At 36.3% G+C, this 24,502-nt stretch overlaps 1 protein-coding gene across 2 annotated transcripts in view; it reads left to right on the plus strand.

Annotated features, from left to right (window-relative positions):
- LOC137637056 (aldo-keto reductase family 1 member B1-like) overlaps positions 1 to 24,502 on the plus strand; it is a 51,265-nt gene that overhangs the window by 19,295 nt on the left and 7,468 nt on the right. Inside the window, exons 2-8 of one of the 2 annotated variants that reach the window (XM_068369363.1) lie at positions 3,368 to 3,535; positions 4,500 to 4,616; positions 7,861 to 8,055; positions 18,781 to 18,881; positions 21,253 to 21,358; positions 22,417 to 22,482; positions 22,663 to 22,745. In XM_068369363.1, coding sequence (XP_068225464.1) covers positions 3,368 to 3,535; positions 4,500 to 4,616; positions 7,861 to 8,055; positions 18,781 to 18,881; positions 21,253 to 21,358; positions 22,417 to 22,482; positions 22,663 to 22,745 — 836 coding nt within the window. Of the gene's footprint in view, positions 1 to 3,367; positions 3,536 to 4,499; positions 4,617 to 7,123; positions 7,319 to 7,860; positions 8,056 to 18,780; positions 18,882 to 21,252; positions 21,359 to 22,416; positions 22,483 to 22,662; positions 22,746 to 24,502 lie in introns of both variants that reach the window. The other variant, XM_068369362.1, reaches the window with a different exon arrangement.

The following is a 24,502-nucleotide window of genomic DNA, read 5'->3' on the forward strand; positions in this document are numbered from 1 at the left end:
GGAAAAATATTTATTGGCAAATAAAAAAATAAAAGCACATGTAAATCATTCCATATAATTTCCTAACGCCAAGCTACTAACTTCTACATGTTTTAGTACGTGATAAATGCAACCGTGTGTATTGCCTGGGTGGTCCAATTATTTCCACAACTCTAATCAACCAACTAATAGAAAATATAACTGAAAATACTGTACAGCAATAATTTTCCCTCAAAGCAACACTGACCTTATCAATATCCAGTCCACCACTAAGCTGCAAAGTCACTTAAAAATTCTCGGCCTCTGGACAGTATGGCCGCACACGACGCTGTGCAGGTGTGTGTGGGCCCACAATAATAATGTCTAGAAAATCTCCGATTGTATACCTGCACTGTGAGAAGGTTCCATTGTCATCAAAACTTTTCTGACCAACACCATTCATGAAAGGTGTTTTGATAATTCTGAAACAATTCAGACTAAACTTGAACACAGTCACTCTCCTCCTAACCTCTGAATTCACTTCCTGGATCTACGACCAGATATGCCATTTCAATAGCCCCTGTGAACTATTAACCCTTTTACCCCCAGGCTATTTGGAAATTTCCAACCCCTAACCCCCAGGGGTTATTTTTTTTTCAAGCACATTTTGCAGTATATTTTTTTTAAATGCCTCTAACAGCCTTAATTTTCATCATAGAGAGGTCAGGTTGGTCTCATTCTCTTGGAAAATGCCTGAAGTTAATCAAAAAATTATCATAAATATGCAAAAAAAAAAAAAAAAAAAAAAAAAAAAATAGCAGTTTTTAACAAGAACGTACCGGTACGTCCATGGGGGTAAAGGGATGAGTTTTGTGAAACTTACCAGTACGTCCTTTTGGGGGTAAAAGGGTTAATGTTTATGACACCCTTTACAATATTTCTCTACACTTCTACCTGGGTTACTGGCCACTTTCAGGGAACACTGACGTCAATTACAAGTTTGGGAAGCGACTCGTGTAGCAGGGCAGAAATATTTACAATACAAGTCTTCAGTAGCTATTCTTTTGGCAACTTCATCTTTCCTATATACATGCAGTACTCTGAAGTCTAAATTCTCCTCCCTACTGAGTGTAGGGGGCTGCTGTCAATACCTGTAAAAAAAATTATAATGGATTATGGCATTTTTTTGGGGGGGGGGCCACAGAGGGGTATTCAAAATTAAAAAAAAAAAGTTTCATAACATACAACCAAAAAAGCTTTCTTACACAAACTATCCATTATTTCAACGAGAAAAATAAACTACGGTAGTTGATTTTTAGAAAATTACAGGGCAACTATCAAAAATGAAAGGGAAAATTTACATGGATGACTCAAAATACAAAAGTAGTACAGTATGTGATGGGGAATCTCATGTTGCTAAACTGGAAGGCATTTGACTCTATTTTACAGCTGAAGCAACAAACATAATCAATGGTTTCAAGTTTGCAAATAAGTAAACCTAATGCTTTTTGTGATTTATAGGGATTAAAGAATGCCTTCGAAGCGTTGAAGGAATTTAACCCTCCTCGCCAATTGAACCAGAACGCTCAGTAGTGGCTTTTTCATAGCTCTGTCAGGTATAAATCTGATTGGTTTTGTTAGTTTCTACTCATGATAAAGGAATCCTAAGGATATTAACTAGCGGACAGGGAGCCTAAGTTCCCATAAGGTATAAATATGTATCTAGAAATATCCCACACATTGACACGAGAAGCCATAATGTCTTAAATTCTGAATGAATAACACAGGTGGTCACCCATATCTAGTAATAAAAATTAGGACAATACAAAAAGACATAGACCTTCGAGGCCTGTCTATAGAGAAAATAAAAGTACAAAATCATTCCAACTTGCCTTAGGGTTGGAAATTAAGATGACAGGACAATTTAATTTTAGGCATTTATGCCATAGTTTGTGCTCGCTGGGTTAGTACTGTGTTAGGATATAACCATTTGAGGAAATATTTAGATGATACAAGAACATCTCTAGTTTAAATGACAGTAGATGTTGATGACGATATGGGATTATCTACATTATACCAAGATCATTAAAAAGATATTAAATAACAGATCAGTAAAATTTATTTCTTTTTGTTTTTTTATGATAGAGAAAATGCATTTTATTTAAGTTTCCATGATACTGTTTGGCTATTTTAATATAGAAAAAACGGCTAAACTAAAGTAGAATACAGCTGTTTTCCTAATGGCCTAAACCTCTGTCAAATCAAATTAGTTTATTTTACAAACCAAAATTTAAACAAAACAGCACTATACATGGATTCATTGTATTCTCCCTTTTCTCCTGTTAAGAAGTAAAGTTTCATCTTAAGGATTATAAATTTTGATAAAATTCCCTGGCTGAAGTATTGAAGTACAGTACAATAATTACTGGAGTTGACTTGTTTACACAATTCTTGTGCAGTATATTGAAGTAAATAATACTTAGGTTAAATGGATGCATTTTCAAGGCCTGTAAGCACTGAACTCAGGAAAAATGTGATCTTTATTAAAACAATTTAGTGGTTTCTTTTAAAAGAACTAAGAATAGCAGGAAAGTATAGAAGTAATAATTATTAATTGTATTAATTGGGTGCTTCAGGTCCATAAGCCTTAGTAAACAGATGGAAAGGTAAGCATATTTGACAATATGATTACTTTGCTGTATACATCAGCTACCCTCTTCACTCAGAATAACAATAATATGATTAGGAATTTGGAAGCAGCCTCAATCACTATTTTGTGCAGCAATGCAGAGATCCAATGTGATTCTGTTTGATAACCTCAGGAGCCATTGGTCTTAGTTTCATGATATGGTTGAAGTAGACAACTGTAAGTAGATATCCTACAATATGGTGTAAATTCGTTTCCCTTAGAAGCTCTGGTTATTGGAGATTTTTTCCAAGGTGTGGTATTTGGGCTGAATCTATTAAAACTGAAATTTTTCCTTTAGTAGACAAGTAAATATGAACGATTTTTTTTTTTTCTTACAAAGTTAATACAGTACAGTATTTTGAAATTTAAACATCTTCCAAGACTAGTAGTTTATTGGTCCAGTCTTTAACCTAAATATATCTGATGATGCTGTATTGACAACCGCAACTTAACTTTAACCATCCATAACTAACTAATTTCTTGCCATTCATATATTCTTTCTGGCATTTTGAAGAAAAGGAAAAGTTGGCCAAATGAAATGGATATTTTTACGTTGCAAATGGCATCTTTAGTTTTTACTTTTCTTTTATTATTTTCATCTTGGTACCACAGTTCTGTTTAATGTATGGTATTGTGCAGTTTTTTCCATATTAGTTATTCAATCTCTTCCGTTTGTATAATTGTAAGTATTAAAATTTAATGTCATCTACTTGTTTTCAGTCCAAGCCCGGTGAAGTGACACAAGCTGTGAAAGATGCTATCGCCTGTGGATATCGCCACATTGACTGTGCTCTTGTTTATGGCAATGAGCCTGAAGTAGGAGAAGCTATTAAGGCAAAAATTGCTGATGGCACAGTCAAGAGAGAAGATCTTTTCATCACTAGCAAGGTAATGATTAAAATACTATGATGAAATTCTTATATTTTTATAGGGGGGTGTAAGGGTAAGGCCTTGTATGAGAAAATGTCTTATTTCTCTTCCGCTTGTTTTTTTTAAAAGTTTGTATAGTTTATATATGAGATTTATTTTAATATTGTTAGTTCTTAAAATATTTTATTCTTATTACTTCTGTTGTAGTTTATTTCATTTCCTTATTTCCTTTCCTCGCTTAGCTATTTTCGCTGTTGAAGCACTTGGGGTTGATAGCATGCTGCTTTTCCAACTAGGGTTGTAACTTTGCAAGTAATAATAATAATAATTATAATAATAGCTAATCGAGGAAAGGAAATGAGGGAATGTATAGTAATAAATACCAAATATAAAATATCTTGATCGGTAACAACGTTACAATAGATCTTATATATAAACGATAAAGAAAGACTTGTCAGTCAGTTAGATAAAAAAAAATACTGCAATTTTGAACTGCAGGGTCCCCCCTTGTATTTAGAGATTGAATGACCTCACAGACTCCAGTGCTGGGTTATATGACCCAGGTTCATACCTCTATGGAGTTCTGTCAAGGTTTGAAATAGAAATTTTATATATGTAACTTCCCTGGTAGTTACATATATATAGCTTAAATCCCGTGTTTCAACGTGGCATTTAAGCTATATATATGTAACTACCAGGTAAGTATATTTAAAAATTTATTTTATAATATTATATAATATTTTCATAGTGTAGTAATTAAATCCTATAATTTTTAGAAGCCCTGTTATTTAGAGGTATACAAAAAGAATAAATTGATACTCACAAAGGTAATAGCAAATTTATTTCTTATATTTTTTTTTTGCAGAAATCTCAAATAACTAAGTAATGTTGGTACTAAGTGCTAATTGGTAGTGGAGAGAATTTATTTTAATACTAATGCCTTTAGCAAGATCCCTTTACAAGTTACTGTATATATTTGCAGCTGTGGAACACCTACCACTCAAAGAACTTGGTCATTCCTACCTTGAAAGAAACTCTGAACAACCTTGGACTGGAATACTTGGATTTGTACCTCATCCATTGGCCTATGGGCTACAAGGTTAGTCTTTTCTTTCGTATATGCAGTATTGGAATGAAAATAACTGATATATAGAATTTTTATTTAATATATTTTGTGCCTCCTAAACTTTTGTGATATACCAGTTTATTATATTGTGGTTTTGGTTTTTAGTATATATATATATATATATATATATATATATATATATATATATATATATATATATATATATATATATATATATATATATATATATACTGTATACATATACATATACATATATATATATATATATATATATATATATATATATATATATATATATATATATATATACTGTATACATATATATATATATATATATATATATATATATATATATATATATATATATATACTGTATACATATATATATATATATATATATATATATATATATATATATATATATATATATATATATATACTGTATACATACATATATATACATATATATATATATATATATATATATATATATATATATATATATATATATATATATATATATATATATATATATATATATATGTTTGTGTGTGTGTGATGTAATAAATATGTGTATAGTATTTATACCTTTACTATGCATATGCAGTATATATAATCAACTCGCACACACATATATATATATATATATATATATATATATATATATATATATATATATATATATATATATATATATATATATATATATATATATATATATTATATATGTGTGTATGCCTATATATATTTATATAATTTAATATATTTAGATTTTTTCTTGGTGCACAATTACACAATGTTTTGTAAGTGTACACAGCCGAGTAAAGGGGGGGAAAATTATTAGTTCCCCACCTGTCACCATGGAAGTGTGACCTCGCGTATTTGTCTTGGCTATTGCATAATTAAAGACTTGACAGTTTCCAATCAAGGGTTCAGGGTGTTGGAGGTCTCTTTCTCTTGCTTTTAGTAACCACAATTAACTTTTCTTTGTCAATCAATAATGATAATCAGCTAACAGTAATGTAATCAACGACTGTTTACTTTCGCAAATGAAAGTGGGTAAACAAAATTTCGATGGCTCATTGTTGTTGTTATACAGTTTGTATGGAGACTTGTTTGCCAGGGGAGAATGTAATAGTAAACTTGTGAAGTTTTAAAGATGAATATTGCAAAAAATGTCTGAAGAAAAAAGAAATAAGCTTTTGTATAATAGCTTCATTAGAAACACTGTTGGGTAGATTATTACAAAAATTATTATACTGAGTATGTTACAAAAATTATTATACCTGAGTCTGTAGATTTGATAAATTATATGAGAAAAATATAACCAGGAAGAATTTAAGTTATTTATTGAGAAGTTTTCATTGAATATTGAGATTGTAATTATTACAGGCCAGGCTGAAACTTTACAGTGAATAAATTGCCTCCACTAAAATTAGTCTTGCAATACTGTATTACAAATTTTATTTAAACTGAATAAGGATATTCAATATTAATTCTTTACTTAATGGGTTAAATTCCTCTTTATTCTAGTTCACCTTTTGGGCATCTTCAGGCACTCCTAGATGTGTATTCCTGCTTTTAGTTTCATGCACCAGGTACTTCTTTCTTAAGGGCTAATATTCAACTAAAGAGAAAGAGTTCACAATGACAATCTTAAGAGTGTAGAATTTAGACTTTTAGTTCAACTAAAGCAAGTGATACTTTTATTGTGCCTTTAAATAAAGAGCTACAAAAAAAAAAAAAGAAATTTAGTGCATGAACAATTTGCTAAATAATTTTTAGCACATCTATATTGTATTCTAATTTTGTATTAAATGTATACTGGTTGTAAGGTCGAAAAGTGAGTTGTATCAACACATGAGTCAATGAGTGTATTTTTCTAAATACACACCGGATAGTTAATAAAATACCTTTCTTTTCAAGGTACCACATCAGTCTTGCTTTAACCATATTAGTTTAGGAAATCAAACAATAATTGAAAATCAGGATGAGAATCATAAAAGCTATAGAATTACTGTATTCTTATTTGTTAATTATACGTTAGAGTATAAGAGAGAAAATGAAATATTATATAGAAATGAGGATTAGGAGTTGTGATGACTAGATAAATTTTTAAAGCAAATATGGAATGCGATTGGAAATACATAAGCTTATGTAGTGTAGCATCTTAGCCCTTGAATAGCTGTTATTAATAATTGCCAATAGACCTTAAAATTTTTTACCATATTGTGCTGCTCATCACTTTTGCCAATTAGAAAATTGCCTCTCACCAGTTTTATATAGTATTTAAAAATTAATGCATAGTATTTAGCTGAAAATTTTCAATTTGACATTTGATAATTCTTGTTTATGCTAATTAGAATATTGAACTATATTTGATAGATTTTCAAGAAATATATCATGCTATGATGTCAAGAGTTGATGGATTTGTATGCTTTTGACTCTAAATTTTTTTTCAACTTTTAATTGACTATTTCATTACAGTTTATTGTGCATTACGCTTGCAAAAATTTCAGGAGAATGCCGACCACTTTCCAAAAACAGACGATGGAAAGGTTATTTACTCTGATGTAGATTTTGTAGACACCTGGGCAGGTATGGAAGGAGCTGTGGATAAAGGACTTGTGAGAAGCATTGGAGTATCCAACTTCAATAGCAAGCAGGTCCAGCGGATATTGGATATCTGTCGTATAAAGCCAGTGACTAACCAGGTGAACAGCAAGAAAATTTTGTTTGAATTGAGGATTTTTAAAGGATTTGATGGCTTGGATTAACTTTCTTTGTGTGCGAAATCAAACTAGTTTAAAGACCGCTCATGAATGGAAGGGGAAAGGGATAGTGGCATTGCCCTATCGAGCAGGACAATGTCCTAGAGACTGACCATATGATCAGTGCCCAAGCCCCCTATCCACCTTAGCTAGGAGCAAGGAGAGTCAGGCAATGGCTGCTGATGACTCAGCAGATAGTCATATAGGCTCTCCTAAACTCCCCCCCCCCATCCTTAGCTCACAAGGATGATGAGGTTGCAGCGACCAAAGAAACTAAAGAGTTTGAGCGGGACTCGGACCCCAGTCGGGCTTTCACCAGATAGGGATGTTAAATTTTAATCAAATCCTTTAGGAATTCTCATAATAATTTATGTACTAATCTGTTTATTGATTTTCAGCGCATCCCGGGGCGGAGCAGGCAGTCGTTGTTTTACTTGCACTTTATAATTAATTTTGCAAATATGACATGACTAAATAAATTTCAGGAGGGAGGTACTCACTTTCCTGCAGATGAAAATGGTAAAACTTTATATAGCGACGTTGATTATGTAGAAACTTGGCCCGAGATGGAAAAAGCTGTGGAAATGGGACTAACACGATCTATTGGGATCTCAAACTTCAACAAACATCAGACCGAACGTATTCTGGAAGTTGCTAAAATTTTGCCCGTTACAAACCAGGTTTGGCGATTGCCTTTTAACCATTTAGAATTTTGCATGGGTAATAATTAAAACAAGAAGTTTCCCTTTTTAATGAGCTGATTGCATGCAGCTATTGCTTGAATTACTATATTGTATTATTAACCCTCTTACCCCCAAAGGACGTACTGGTACGTTTCACAAAAGCCATCCCTTTACCCCCATGGACGTACCGGTACATCCTTGCAAAAAAATGCTGTAAAAAATTTTTTTTTTCATATTTTTGATAGTTTTTTGGAAAAATTCAGGCATTTTCCAAGAGAATGAGACTAACCTGACCTCTCTATGACAAAAATTAAGGCTGTTAGAGCAATTTAAAAAAAATATACTGCAAAATGTGCTGGGAAAAAAATAACCCCCTGGGGGTTAAGGGTTGGAAATTTCCAAATAGCCTGGGGGTTAAAGGGTTAACATAGTTACCGTAGTGCAAGGTAAAGGTAACAAGGCCTTTGTTATGATGTAAAAGATGATTTTGAGCCAGTGGTCATAGGGATTTGCTTAAATTATTTGCCTGATATTTTTCAAGCAACAGTACACTGAGAAACCAAAATATTTTAGCTTCTCAAATTTTTTGTTGGGCATGTCTGGTTTTTTTTCTATGAATAAAAAGTTTTAATCCAAACTAAATTTCCATACAGTGCAGTCAAACATCTTGATTTTTTAAACCTGAAATTCTCTATGATATTAACTAGTCGTTCTTCCCCGAGATAACAATTTTTCCTTTGATAGATTTACAGTTTTGAGTAAAAGACAAAGAGAAAATTAATAAACACAAACTTTGATAGGTAAGAAGTTTATCATTAATTAATGTTCAGTGTTGTAGACTTAATCTGAAATGCTCATATTAGTAAGATGAAATAAGTTTTGTTCTTACAGGGTCTATAGTATTAATCAGTGTATAGATTTGTAGTAGTGAATGTATTGTCATGGTTTTTATTAAAAGCCATTTTTCAATATTTAACTTAGCCGGTGATTATATAGCTGCAACTCTGTTGCTCGACAGACAACTCTACGGTAAAAACTCGCCAGCGATCGCTACACAGGTAGCGGGTGTGCCCAACAGCGCCATCTGTCGACCAGATACCCAGTTCTCAATGTAAACAAAGACTCAATTTTCTCGGTGTCGACAAGACGTACTTTACTCGCTGTTGCTAAACTGGAGTTTTTCACATCTATTTGGTGAAGTACTATATTCTAGTTTTGAGCTTTCGCTATGCAGGTGTTTTATCTTCATCTTAAATCTTGAACTCGTTTTGGATAGATTTAATTATGGTGACAAAGAGAGTATGGACTTTCTTTCACTTTTAAATGGCCGACCCTTCCCTTAGACGGAAGTGTGTTTAGGCTTTTAGTAATTATCTTATCACGTTATAGATTTTCCTCTATATATTTTATATCTCTCCGCCTTTATTAGGCCTCTTCGATTAACTTTCCATTTATTATAAACACATAAAAAAAATAAATTTTAATGTTTTGTTTATATGCGACCTTTCCTGAGAGTAGGCGGTCCTAACTTGGAAACCGAAGTTAATCAACGTTGAGCCCTTTATATCGTAATTAGCTTTTAAAGAGCTAAGGATTTAAAACTTTTTAAATGTAATATTTTATGAAAGAATTTCTTTGATAGTCTTCGTACTGTTTTCAAAGATGAACTAACGTTTAGTTTATTTATGCTACGCAGTTGTTGACGTTCAGGACGTTCAACATGCGCTCTATCGTTACGATAGAGAGAGAGTGTATCACGGTTTCACTTTGCAGTAAGAGTAAATCGATTCTGACGTTTTGTTCATTCTTTCTTAGCTTAAATGTTTTAAATTCTATTTTAAAGGAACTTTTTATTTGAAAAACCTTTCAGTTTTTTCCTTTAGTCAAATAACATGTTTTTTTGACGTAATATAATTGGGCTCTTCTCTTAGGTGCAAAATCTAGAGAGAAAGAGAGAGAGAGATAGAGACGGAGGGAGAGAGAGGAGAGAAAACGTTCCGTTCAAGCGGGTAACGTTGTTCTCGAGTTACTCTCGTCCCTAGTCGCTGTACGGGGAGGAAGGATAAAACTTTTTTAGTTTTTTATTCTCGTCCCCAGGCTATGTGCGGTGAGAGATTGAAAACGTAGTTTATATGAACTAGTGTTTAGTCTCTTTCCCAGCCACTGATTTTTTTATCTTAAAATATGTTTTCTGTTTTTGCTGGTATTAATGAGCTTGCATTATACGACTGATTTCGCAATTACTACCTTTTAATGAAGGGTAGAATTGCGTGTTTCAGGTAGAAATCAGTAAAAGTTTCGATTTCAGTGAAATAAGTGCAAAACAGAAAATCGAAGTGATAAAGTGATATGCGCAAAGTGTTACAGTGTTGCGTCCGAGGGTTCGTCTGTTCGTGCCTGTCGTTCACCTAGTCCGGGACCTCTTGCATGCTCCCAAGCCCAGGGGAGAAGTAATGTCAAACGACTTATGGGTTCGAGAGGCCTTGATCAACGAACAGACGTTTTCCCTCTATGGTATCGGGTGTATCTTACCAAGATCTCCCCTACCATAAGACGAGAGAGACGTTGTTTCTCCTCGTCATCCGAAGGCTTTTCGCATAAGAAACTGTCACAAGGTTTCGAAGCCCTTAAGCGAAAGTCAGTCCTTTCAGGACAGGTCCAGCGTCCTGGTTACAACCATTAGGACAGCTCTGACCCTATGCAGTCATCGGATAACTGCTCGCCGCCTAACAAAAGCGTAACACAGACTCCGAGAGTCTTTTTTTGTTGGCAAAGTGTTGCGGTCACAGACGTTACCCTCGTCTCTTACCACAACCATTTCCGTTGATCCTTAATGGGTTGTATGGCAAGACATGCAGTATATGCTTGCCTCCTTTATGGAAGACTATTCTGCCGATTAGTCCGTTGAGTCTAGCCGTTTATCTCATCGATATCCTGGCTTTCAGCCAACCTAACGTTCCTTTGTGCTTACTGTTGACGTTGGCGTAGCTTAGTCACGTCAGTCAGGTTGTTTAGAACCACACTCGATGCGGTCTCGTGTGGTTTTTCAGCCGCATTTGGACGTTAGGCCACTTGCTGATGCTCCTGTTGACGTTCAAGACGTTCACTAACAATCGGAGTTGACTTGTTTTGACGCTGTGTGTCAACTTCCGCATTCTAGAGTTGTTTTGACTGCTCAGTCTAGGCAGTCAAAGCAGTCTCGAGTGGACGCTGTGCGTCCTCACGCACCTGTTGTGGTTGACAGTTCAGTTGTTGACAGTTCACAGACTGTCAAGCAGTTACATGACGTTGCGTTCTGGTCCGCTACTAATGCACCAGTGAGTGTGGACTCTGCTTGTAAAGCATTGCCACCACGGTAGGTCTCTCCCTTGCTTGAGACTCAGCTTTTATCGGACAAGGTTCCTGTAGATGAAGAAGTTGCTGTTCTCCCTCCTACTGATATTCCCTTGAGGACTCTGTCAGATGGAGAGGAGCCTAAAGCTGCTTAGCCCCCTATGGACTTTAATTAAATCATGATGATTTTTTTAAGGATCTTTGTCCGGATCTTTTTGTAACTGCTGCTCCTCGTTCGCCTAAACGTCAGAGCTTACACTAGGCCTAGCTACTTCGAAGCCGTTGTTTTTAAGCTAGTGCTCTCTCGCTCTCCTAGAGAGCTTTAAGTTGGCTAGGCGACTGGTTTTTCACCAGGAGGAGTTTGGGGGATACAGCCTTTGCTTTCCCTTCTTTTAAACTGGTTTATAGAGCGAGAGTCTGATATGACACGAGAGAAGTTCTCGGCTTGGGAGTTCATGCCTCTGCCCAGATAGACTTCTCAATTCTCGTAGACTCTCCCTGGCGCCTGGCCAGGAGACGCTCCAAGTTTTTTACAGGTCAACTTCACAGCTGTTTTCGAGCCTTTGAAGTTTTGCTGTACAATTATGTCATGCATAACAAGGCTTTCAGGGATGGTAAGCGGTACCGCCTCAGTCGCTAACCCCGTCTGTTGCCGCACCTGCTCCCGTAGACCCTAAATGGGCTTTGCTGCAAGACATGCAGTCCAAGCTTGCGTCCTTGATAGAGGACTTTAATGCGGAGAAGGTTGCTACCGAACCTTCTGGCCAACAACCTTCCAACCGATCGGTTGTGCGCCCTGTTGACGCTGAGGTAACCTACTCGCGTCTGCCAGTTGAGGTGGTTCCTCCACCGATGCGACCCAGTGTGGGTGGCCAGCCGCACGTTGACATTAAGCGACGCTCGGAGGTGGTTGTTGACGTTCAGGACGTTTAACAACCAGCAGAGGTGACTTGTTTTGACGCAGTGCGTCAACCTCAGCAACCCGGTAGGGTGTTGACTGCACAACCCAGACGGTCTAGACAGTCTCGGGTTGACGCTGTGCTTCCTCGCGCACCCATGGTTGTTGACAGTTCACAGACTGTGCAGCAGTTCCATGATGTTGCGTCCGGCTCCGTCACGCATGCACCAGTGCGACCGGACTCAGCGAGCCAGACGTTGCCCACTCCGTTGCCGTTTCCTCATCAGTTTTCGGATGAGGCCGTTGCTGAACAACAAGACGATCAGCCCCCAGAATAGATCAAGCCCTGCTATCCATCCAGAAGATGCTGAAGAAGGAACGCTGCTCAGTCAGGCTGTGGATGAGTCTGGTAGGGACGCTGTCATCCGTGGAACAATTTGTGTCACTAGGAAGACTACACCTCCGTCCTCTTCAATACCATCTAGCTTTTCACTGGAAAAAGGACAAGACGCTAGAAGCGGTCTCGATCCCGGTTTCCGAAAAGATAAAGTCTTGTCTGACTTGGTGGAAGGACAATATCAACCTAAGAGAGGGTCTTCCCCTGGCTGTTCAGACTCCCAACCACGTTCTCTTCTCGGACGCATTGGACGTGGGCTGGGGCGCGACACTAGACGGTCGGGAATGCTCAGGACTGTGGAACTCGAGTCAGAGGAGCATGCATATCAACTGCAAGGAGCTGTTGGCAGTACATCTGGCCTTGAAAAGCTTCAAGTCTCTCCTTCGAGGCAAAGTGGTGGAAGTTAACTCGGACATCACCACGGCCTTGGCGTACATCTCCAAACAAGGAGGTACCCACTCACTGACGTTGTACGAGATCGCAAGGGACCTGCTCATCTGGTCAAAAGGTCAAGACATCTCCCTAGTAACAAGGTTCATCCAAGGCGACTTGAACGTCATAGCAGATTGTCTCAGTCGGAAAGGGCAAGTAATTCCAACCGAATGGACCCTCCACAAGGATGTGTGCAAGAGACTTTGGGCCACTTGGGGTAAACCATCCATAGATCTCTCTGCAACCTCGCTGACCAAGAGGCTTCCAATCTATTGCTCTCCAGTCCCGGACCCAGCAGCAATACATATAGATGCTTTCCTCCTAGATTGGTCACATCTGGATCTCTACGCATTCCCACCGTTCAAGATTGTCAACAAGGTACTGCAGAAGTTCGCCTCTCACGAAGGGACAAGGTTGACGTTAGTTGCTTCCCTCTGGCCCGCGAGAGAATGGTTCACCGAGATACTTCGATGGTTAGTAGACGTTCCCAGTAGTCTTCCCCTAAGGGTAGACCTTCTACGTCAGCCACACGTAAAGAAGGTACTCCAAAGCCTCCACGCTCTTCGTCTGACTGCCTTCAGACTATCGAAAGACTCTCGAGAGCTAGAGGCTTTTCGAAGGAAGCAGCCAGTGCGATTGCTAGAGCAAGGAGAGCGTCTTCCATTAGAGTCTACCAATCGAAGTGGGAAGTCTTCCGAGACTGGTGCAAGTCAGTTTCTGTATCCTCGACCAGTACCTCTGTAGCTCAAATAGCTGTTTTTCTCTTATACCTGAGAAAAGGACGATCCCTTTCAGCTCCCACTATCAAGGGCTACAGAAGCATGTTGGCATCGGTCTTCCGGCATAGAGGCTTAGATCTTTCCAAACATAAAGATCTGCAAGACCTCCTTAAGTCTTTTGAGACCACCAAGGAGCGTCGTTTGGCTACCCCTGGATGGAATTTAGACGTGGTACTAAGATTCTTCATGTCAGACAGGTTGGAGCCGTTACAATCAGCCTCCCTGAAAGATCTCACTCTTAAGACTCTTTTCCTGGTATGCTTAGCCTCGGCTAAAAGAGTCAGTGAGATTCATGCCTTCAGCAAGAACATCGGATTTTCGTCAGAAAAAGCCACTTGTTCGCTACAACTTGGTTTTCTAGCCAAAAATGAGCTGCCTTCTCGGCCTTGGCCTAAATCTTTCGATATCCCCAGCTTATCGGAGATCGTAGGCAATGAACTAGAAAGTCTTATGCCCTGTTAGAGCTCTTAAGTTCTATTTAAAGCGTACTAAACCTTTACAAGGCCAATCTGAAGCTTTATGGTGTTCAGTTAAGAAACCATCCTTGCCTATGTCAAAGAATGCTTCGTCAGACTTTATCAGATTGTTAATACGAGAAGCTCATTCACATCTGAGTGAGGAAGACCGAACTTTGCTTAAGGTGAAGACGCACGAAGTTAGAGCTGTAACAACTTCCGTGGCCTTTAAGCAAAATATATCTCTGCAAAGTATAATGGACGCAACCTATTGGAGAAGCAAGTCAGTGTTCGCGTCATTTTACTTGAAAGATGTCCAGTCTCTTTACAAGAACTGCTACACACTGGGACCATTCGTAGCAGCGAGTGCAGTAGTGGGTGAGGGCTCAACCACTACAATTCCCTAATTCCTTATCCTTTTAATCTGTCTCTTGAAATGTTGTTTTTTTATGGGTTGTCCGGAAGGCTAAGAAGCCTTTCGCATCCTGGTTGATTTGGCGGGTGGTCAAAGTCATTTCTTGAGAGCGCCTAGATTAGGGGTTTGATGAGGTCCTGTTGTATGGGTTGCAACCCTTGATACTTCAGATCCTAGGGGTCGATCAGCATCCTAAGAGGATCGCGAGGCTCCGTAAGGAAGACGTACTTAAAAGGCAGAGTAATTGTTCAAGTCGACTTCCTTACCAGGTACCTATTTATTTTGTTTTTGTTATTTTGATAACTTCTAAAATGAAATAAAAACTCTTAGCTCATAAAAGTGTAAACATATATTGCTGGTCTCTACCCACCCCCCTGGGTGTGAATCAGCTATATAATCACCGGCTAAGTTAAATATTGAAAAATGTTATTTTGATTATAAAATAAATTTTTGAATATACTTACCCGGTGATTATAAATTAAATGACCCTCCCTTCCTCCCCAATAGAGACGCAGTGGGACGAGGAGAAAATTGAGTCTTTGTTTACATTGAGAACTGGGTATCTGGTCGACAGATGGCGCTGTTGGGCACACCCGCTACCTGTGTAGCGATCGCTGGCGAGTTTTTACCGTAGAGTTGTCTGTCGAGCAACAGAGTTGCAGCTATATAATCACCGGGTAAGTATATTCAAAAATTTATTTTATAATCAAAATAACATTTTTTTTTAAAGCATATTTAATAGAAATTATCATTATTATTATTATTTCTAGCTAAGCTACAACTGTAGTTGGAAAAGTTGGATGCTATAAACCCAAGGGCTCCAACAGGGAAAAATACCTCAGTGAGGAAACTAATGAGCAATCAAGATGGGATATTTTAAATACAGTAAGAATGTCAAAACAGAATTTTCATATATAAACTATAAAGACTTATGTCAGCCTGTTAAACATGAAAAATATTTGCTGTGAGTTTGAATTAGTTTATTTTATATATTATAGGTGTGCCCATAATTACTTTGGCCTCCAATTTTCTTTGCTTTATCATGTTTTATTTATTATCATTAGATAGTTTAGAGTCAATTATTCTCTCAAAGGACTGGACTTGTTTCGTATTAATTTGTGTACATCTATAGAGACTTCTTTTGTGTTGAAATTTTGATTGCAAAGAGCAATACTAAACATAGAGGATATACTCTTTTTGAATGATTTCTTGTTCACTTTTCCCTTCGTGGGGTTCTCATGAATAGTCCTCTCCATTCTTTTATGTCCTGTATTCAGTCTTGCTGATCTATAAACAGCTGCTTTTTTTTTTTTTTTTTTTTTTTTTTTTTTCCCCTGTGAGTTTTTGCATCTTCCTTAAGGTGACTGTCTTGTCATGTCATCATTGCTTTTCTGGTAGGCTATTCTTCATCACAACTCCAGGGCGTGTCCAGGGTGTCATAGAACTTGTTTTCTACTTTCTTTTAGCCACTGAACGTGCTAGCACATCTTCCCACCAATTCCTTATTCGTAATACTTTCCACCCAAAATACTCCGGCCATGAATCCTATTATTCAGAGGTTACACTATTTTAAAATCTCTTCTATTTTCGTTGTCAATGCCTGTGATTCTGCTGCATAGAGTAGTACAGGATATACAAGCCATTGTAAGCCTTGTCACCCTACAATTTGAATATATTTCTATTTACCTGTAGGTCAGTGATTTCTGTTTCATCCTTAGCTTAGACAGACACTTTCTTACTGCTTTCTCAACTCTTGCCTCAATGTTCAGGTAACAGAAACTTTCATAAGATCTGACCAACCATCAAAATACGGTGCTAAGCTTCCTTATCCATCCACTTTTCTCTTAAACATTTCTGACACCTGTTAATTGTAGTCACTGTTAGATTAGTTTTATGTTGATTTTTAGTCCTTGCTCATCCAGTTATTTTACCAAAAACGTTTACATCTCTTCACCTTCAAGTTTTACTGTTAACACTGAAATCTATATAAAGTAGCCCCCCCTCAAGAGGCTCTCATTTTTGGGGGTGGGGGGCTTCCACCATTAAAACAGTAAACAGTATAGTGCACAACAATGAGCTCCACTGGACACTTAACATTTAGATTAACTTAAGAGATAGGTATATGGTTGAGTAACTTCACTAGCTTAATGAGTCTTTCTTTTACCCTTTGTGTTTATAAAACTTATTTTTTTATGGTCAAATTAATTTTAAATATACACAAATGTGTGATATGTTGTACTCTGTTTTCTTCCATTTGCACGTTACATTTCCCATATTTCATTGTAGAGGCTGCAGCTGTTGTTGATCTCTCATACATGAAACCAGAGAGACAGTTGTAAAGTAGTGTAATTCCCTCTGCAATTTCTACACTACACTACATCATTTTTACCTTTGAAGGTTTTTTCCCCTCCCTTCTGGTCCTCTTAACCTATTTCAGATTTTCATGTACACTAGTATATTATGTTCATAGATTACAGAATTTCCTACTTTATTCAATTTTTATTCTGGATGTGGATGGGCCTGGTGTCATTTTGTGCTCTATTTGTACTCTTTCTTCCTAAAAGTTAATTTGATCTCTCTTAAGATGTTCTCAATTGGTCCCTCCGTTAAGCACAATGTTTATAGAGAATAAAACTACCTTGCTTTGTAAAGAACAAATTATTGCATGACATAGTAAATACAGCTCAACCCTAATGTTGCTGTATAAGGCAGTGTTTCGGCCAATGATATTTAAGTACACTTACCTTCGACAGAAGTACAAAATCAGCCAAACAATTTTACAGATTCATTTTTTAAAGAAATCCTAATATTACTACAGTTCTAAATGGGTAAGACAGTATTATTCTGACACCAAAATCCTGTAACAGTTTTGGAGCTGTTATATACTGTGAATAAAGAGGAAGTACACCAAAAACTGGGATAGAAGAACACTTTCAATAATTATCTTTACTCACTTTTTTCACCTAGTATATTCCGATTTCCCTTCTATCTTGCTGTCCATCCTCTTAACCTTTACTCCTTAATGCAACTGCAGGGTTTACCCCTAGTTGAACCTTGTTGCTCAATTGCCTTAGCGCTGAGTTGTATGAGGCAATTCTATATATCCTATTTATTGCAATTGTCTCTTGGGAGGAATTGATTTGATCAGTTAATTTAAAGCAAAGCAAATCGAAGATTTCCTCCTAGATGTAATATACTTGCTGGCCATGTTTACGATAATTAGCAGAGTATTTGTCTTACAAAGTAGCCATTAAACTTAATTGCCATTGTTGGTGTTTAGCATGTAGCTTTATATAAAGTGCTACAAGTATTCCTATCCTTTGGCATACCTTTTAAATACTAACAATACTTCCATTTATACCGTAACTAAACCATGCTGCTTAAACACAAAGTTAGCATTTTTGTTAGTGAACAAAGTTCCAGTACAGTGACTTCTGAATTTCCTGTATTTTTTAACCAAGCACATGTTTATGATAATTTTCAGTAGACTGTCTTTACAGGCACTATTTTTGAAAATATCTTTAAACGAATGTTGTCTTAAGTACTAATATAATCTAGTTGAGAATTGTCTATAGTTGTGGAATTTCTGAAATTTTTAGCCTTCGCTATAGGATTATATTTCTCAAAAGCAGTCACTGAAGCATCATATAAGTTGTGGTCATATTGTAGTTTTAGTTTTTTTAGATAAAAAGATAGCCGTTATAAAATTCCTTTTTCTAATAAGTGTTTCCTTTTGCTATTACAAGTGGTTTTGTGCTAGTTTATAGAAAATATTAAACTCCGAGTACAATGGTGATTTAATTTTTCTTTTTTTGTTCATGACTCGGCTTTTATTCTGCTGTTTTTGTCATATTTTGTAAATCAAGTTCTAGTTTTTCACATTGAAAAAAAGTGTATCAACTTTTATTTAAAGAATGCTAAAAGCAAAATTGTGAGTTCTTCGGTTATATAAATGATAGCAAATTGAATCTATTCAATTACTGGAAACTAATTTGTTTTTTTTTTTTTGCCAGGTTGAATGCCACCCATATTTAAATCAGAAGAAATTAATTGAATGGTCTGCTAGCAAAAAGATACTCATCACAGCCTACAGCCCTCTTGGATCTCCTGACAGGTGAGAGGGAAATTATTACTCTACTATAGGTCAGAACACAGCTGACGTAGATGGTATTTTTAACGAGTGTTGCACCATTTCAATTCTATGTTCAATTGATTGTTCCCAATGAAATTCTACCAAGCATCAGATATGGTATTTTGGAAATAGCTTTTTGAAGCCACAGTCTAATTGGCAAATGCATGGAGTGATGTTTAATGTTGATAATTAAGGCAGTTATAAGTCGGTCAAAGAATTTTAAAGGGGTTACTAAATCTAGCAGGGTCATAGATTTTATAATGATGTTACTGATGGCCCTCTCACTCATTGATACGGTAGTGTGACATACTTTACTATACTTAATGAATGAAAACTATAGTAGCAAAAGTAAATAGTTGCCACCATCATCATCTCCTATGCCTCTTATCGCAAAGGGCCTCGGTTAGATTTCGCCAGTCATCACTATCTGGAGCTTTTAATTCAATACTTCTCCATTCACCATCTACTTCATGCTTCATAATCCTCAGCCATGTAGGCCTGGGACTGCCAACTCTTCTAGTGCCTTGTGGAGCCCAGCTATACATTGGGTGAACTAATCTCTCTTGGGGAGTGCAAAGAGCATGTCCAAACCATCTTCATCTAGCCCTTATCATGATCTCATCCAATTATGGCACTTGACTAATCTCTCATATAGTTTAATTTCTAATCCGGTCCTGCCATTCAACTCCCAATATCCTTGAGGGCTTTGTTCTCAAATCTACAAAATCTATTGGAGATTGTTTCATTGTCATAACATGACATGTCCATACAGTAACACCAATCTCACTAAACTGATATATAGTTTGATTTTTATATGCAATTTCAGGCAATTTGATTTCCAAATTTTACTTCACCTAGCCATTGTCTAATTTCCTTTTTTTCAATATGCCATTAAACCAATTCTTAAGACACTGTTTTGGAGATTATAGTTCCTAGATACTTAAATGATTCTACCTTATTAATCCTTTCTCCTTCCTATGATATTTCATCTACCATTGCACATTCCATTCTCATCATGTCTTCTATTTATCTTGAGGCCAATCTCGTGTGATATATAATGTATCCTGGTAAGCAAGCATTGCAAATCCTGTAATGTTGTGCTAATAAGGACAGCATCATCAGCGTACTCTAGGTCTGCTAATTTCCTATTACCAATCCAGTCCAATCCTTCTCCACCATCTCCGACTGCTCTATGCATTACAAAATCCACAAGGAGGATGAATAGGTGGTGACAAATTCCCTTGGAGTAATCCCTGTTCATTGGAAATTCATTTGATAGGACTCCATCAAAATTAACTTAGCACTTGTTATGCTCACGAACAGACTTAATCAAATTCACATATTTAAGAGGAATTCCATAACGCAGGATTCTCCACAAAACTGGCCAGTGCACACTATCAAAGGGTTTTTCATAGCCCACAAATGCCATCAACAGTGGATTTCTATATTCTGCGTATTGCTGTGCATGTCTCGAAATGAAAATTTGGTCGGTATAATTTCTACCTTTTCGAATAGTTGTAGTATATGCAATTCTTACATTGTTTCACACAAACACCTACCCTACATTCTCTCTCCATCTTTTTCAAGGGAAAAAATAAATATGGTCTACCCAAACCAGTTTATTTTATATGGGTCTTGGAATAGACAGCTCATGGGATGTTCCTAATTCTTCCCTCGCCTTCATGTCAGGCCCTTGCAGCTACTGTACTTTTATCACACAAGTCACTGAATAGATGGAGTTTAGAGATTAACCAAACTCCTAATCAGGTTTAGGTAGATGTCATTACTTTGGATGGAAAGAACCTTCCAGTTTGGATCATGGGATTCCTTCCTACCGACAAGTGAATCACCCAAGTTAAAAGCTGAATGTAAGTGCTAGAACAAATGGCTGATATAGAAAATAGAGTATTTTTCATAGCTATACTCTTATAAACCCAAGTACATCTTACGTCCCTCTCTCAAAGTCATGTTGCAGAGATTGAATTACTGACTGTGCAGGCTGAAACCCCATCCAACTCAGAAATTTGAATTGTTTTTTTAAACTTATGGTTATTAGTGATCAGATAAATTATCTGATACAGTATTTAGGTTTTTATAACCAGGAAAAGTACACACTATTTGAAATATTTGATATTTTGTAACTGCTTTTCAACAATAATTGCATACGAGTCCTGGTGTTATGAAGGAAGTATTTTACTTCAAGGTTCGCACCTCTGCCATGATGAAATTTTAATCTTGCTGACATTTCTCTAATAACATGGTCATTAAAAATTCTTTTTCAACAATATGCTATAAAACTAGTTATTAAAGAGTACTGTATTGTATTTACTGTATTAAAAAATTTTCTCCTCAGACCTTGGGCTAAACCTGATGATCCCCAACTGATGGAAGATCCAAAAATTGTTGCTTTAGCAGAAAAGTACAAGAAAACCCCTGCTCAAATTCTTATCCGTTATCAGGTAATAAAAACTATTTATATCTTGCCTATGAGTAGATAAATATCAAGGCTTCAACGCAAGTGTTTTAATATTAATTCGTATAGTTATTCTTTCAATTCTATTAGGCTATGTTCAGTATCATATTTTACCATTTTGCAATGAGTAAATTCAAGACATCAACTTATCTGAGTGTTTTAACAGTAATTCGTATAGTTATTCTTTCAATTGTATTATGTTAAGTATCATATTTTACCATTTTGCAAGGTTACTTCACCCTCCAATGTCAATTGGGGCTACAGCTGTATTGTAGTTTTGTGGCAAGTTTCTGTACTCAATTGTGAATTATGGCAGGTGTGGTCATCATTATTTATCCATTGGAATCTCAAGTCATTCCTATTTGCTGATGTAGAATATATTTTTTTGTATTTGAGCTAATTTATAGTACTGTAATTTCCCATTCACTTTTGTTAATACAATAATGAGGTAAGGGTCTTCCCACAAGGGTTCATATAAAGAGCAATGGATCTGGCAAGTATGCAGAGCTAGAGAAAAGTTCTTTTGGTTTCCTGAAAGTATGATCAAAATTTTGTTTCAGAGTCTCCAGCAAGATTCTCTCGCTTGTCCTATGTAAAAGAAAAGTGGGTTTTGACTTGTCCTTTATAAAATGTTCAGTAGGATGTCTGTAAGTGAGAGAGCCCAATCTTATATAAATTTCCCGCCTCTAATATATAACAGAATTTGATTCTGCCTGCAATGTAGTTTAAATTATTTTTACCCAGAGTTTCGTGAAATTTCAGTGCATTAATTTTAATAATTTAGAATATAGGAATTAAAAGTCTTGAGGTTCATCTATAGCTTATAGTATCCATTAACTAAAAGTTATTTTGTATTGTTCATAATAGAGTGGAGTGGATCAACCTATCATATGCAATATTGTTCCTCCTTTATAAGTAAACGTGTGTATAGGGTTAATTTTCAATTTGTGCTAATTAATCTATTTCAGAGTTTATCTTAATCTATATGAAATATTTCAATGTTACATACAAACAGTGCTTCATTAATTTAATTTTGTTTTACAGCTTCAGCGTGGTTTGATAGTTATTCCCAAATCAGTGACGAAGTCAAGAATAGAATCGAATATTCAGGTAATATGCATTGTATTTGTTAAAATTACACCACTTCCACAGAAATACTGTAGAATTTAGTGAGCCTTTAATTTGTATATGATTCTACTGAAAAAGAAGAGAAAATAATTGATTCGTAATGTACTTTATTTTTTTTTTTTTTTCTTAATTTCATGTATAATTTTACATTCTCTTCACCAGGTCTTTGATTTTGAGCTATCGGATGAGGACATGAAAGCTATTGACAGCTTTGATTGTAATGGAAGAGCGCTTCATCTCACATGGTAAGTAATGACTGGTAAATACTGTATGTGTGTAGTGTTAAATATCAAATAATTATATTTATTCATCACCCTTTTCAAATTACATGCAGAATGGAATTGACTTGAAATAGTAAATTAACATGGTATTTCCAATGTTATTTATAAAGAGGGTTATTATGACATTTTAGGCAAGTTTCACTTATGTTTTTATTTTAACTTCAGCCTATGGCTTAATTTTAAAATCTAAACTACCATTTTTAAGGCCAAACAAACCCAATAGTCATAGTTAAATATGTAGAGACATTTGTTACTGCAACTATTATATAATAATTAATTTACAAGTAAAATTGGGCATTAGGCATACTAAGCACCAACCACAAGGACAAGTTTATTTGATGGTCTGATATGTTGCATTAGCTACTGGCTCTTGCTACCAAGAAATGTGGATAAAAGAGGAAGCACTTAATCACGCCCACAAATGTACGTCTCTTCAACACCATTCACGACTTCTAGCATGCGACCTCTGATAAGGATCGCTTTTTCTTCTGCCAAAGAGATGACGATTAGCAGCTCTATCAGGATCAAAGTTGTTGACAAAGCAACACAACGAATTATGAATTTAATAAAGGTCAGCTACAAGCCAAGAAGAGAATTGGCTGCATTCAGACTATCATATCATGCAAAAGAAAACTCTTAAGTCCTGAGACTAACTGCTCTGATTTCATAAATTTTCAGTTGCATGAAACTGCTCTGGCCAATGCTGTTCAACTAAAACACCTGAGAGTTAGAGTTCCATTCATGAAGAGCGTCATATATTATTTACATTTACCCAGACTTTTGAAAAGAGGACATTTCAAATGCGGAAGGAACTACCCAATGGAATCATTAACTACTGTAAACTAGAAGGTAGAGGTGCTTGGAAAAAAGTTGCACTAACCTAGAATTTTGGTGATGTTCAAGTCAATCCCTTCTTACCACATACTGTAGACATGCTCCACTGTCAGAAGCCGAAACCCCATCTTTCCAAGAAAACCAACCACTTTGTCACCAGAAAGGAAAATATAAGACAATATGATTGTTGCTACTGCTTTAATGGAAAAATTCCATGTTAGACAGGACAGTGCTTACTGTCTTTACTGAAGTGGCTTCTGTCTTTACTGAAAGGAAGCCACTAAACTCAGATTGGAGCCCTAACCACTACTCCTAGGGTTGCACAGGATTGTTCTCATCCCTGGTAACTTATCATGAAAGCTAGTCAACTGAGTAAGCTGTTGGTAAAGATTGCCCTGCTGTCACTTGATTTCATATGGCTCTTTGGTGGTCCAGAAGCCAGATTTGACCTGAAATGCAGATGTTTAAAAACACCACAGGGAGAGCTATATGACATGGGTGACCTCTGCACTCAAGTGCCTTCTTGAAAACTGGTATTGCTGGTGGGATCGATGATGGGACAATGTGTCTGCAACAGTACAAATCCTTAAAGTGTGCCTACTGATGATTCATGTGTGATGTGCCAAAATTGAGGGGGAGTTGATGCTGCCTTTTTGGAGAGGAGCATGCCACAGTCTGCAAAACAAGCAAATGCTACCTATTTTTGAAACTTTCGTCACTGCTGTCCTCACAGGTTCCAAGAATGGGGGAAAAAAAAAAAGTTCTAAGAGTTCATTGTCATTTCAACTCACAAGGCTGACTTAAGGCTTCATTTCCAAGCCAGATTCCAGCTGACAAAACTAATGTCTCTAACCATATCAAATATGAGCAACTTTGACATTGGTAAT

Source organism: Palaemon carinicauda, unplaced genomic scaffold (assembly GCF_036898095.1).
Source record: "Palaemon carinicauda isolate YSFRI2023 unplaced genomic scaffold, ASM3689809v2 scaffold508, whole genome shotgun sequence".
Lineage (NCBI taxonomy): Eukaryota > Metazoa > Arthropoda > Malacostraca > Decapoda > Palaemonidae > Palaemon > Palaemon carinicauda.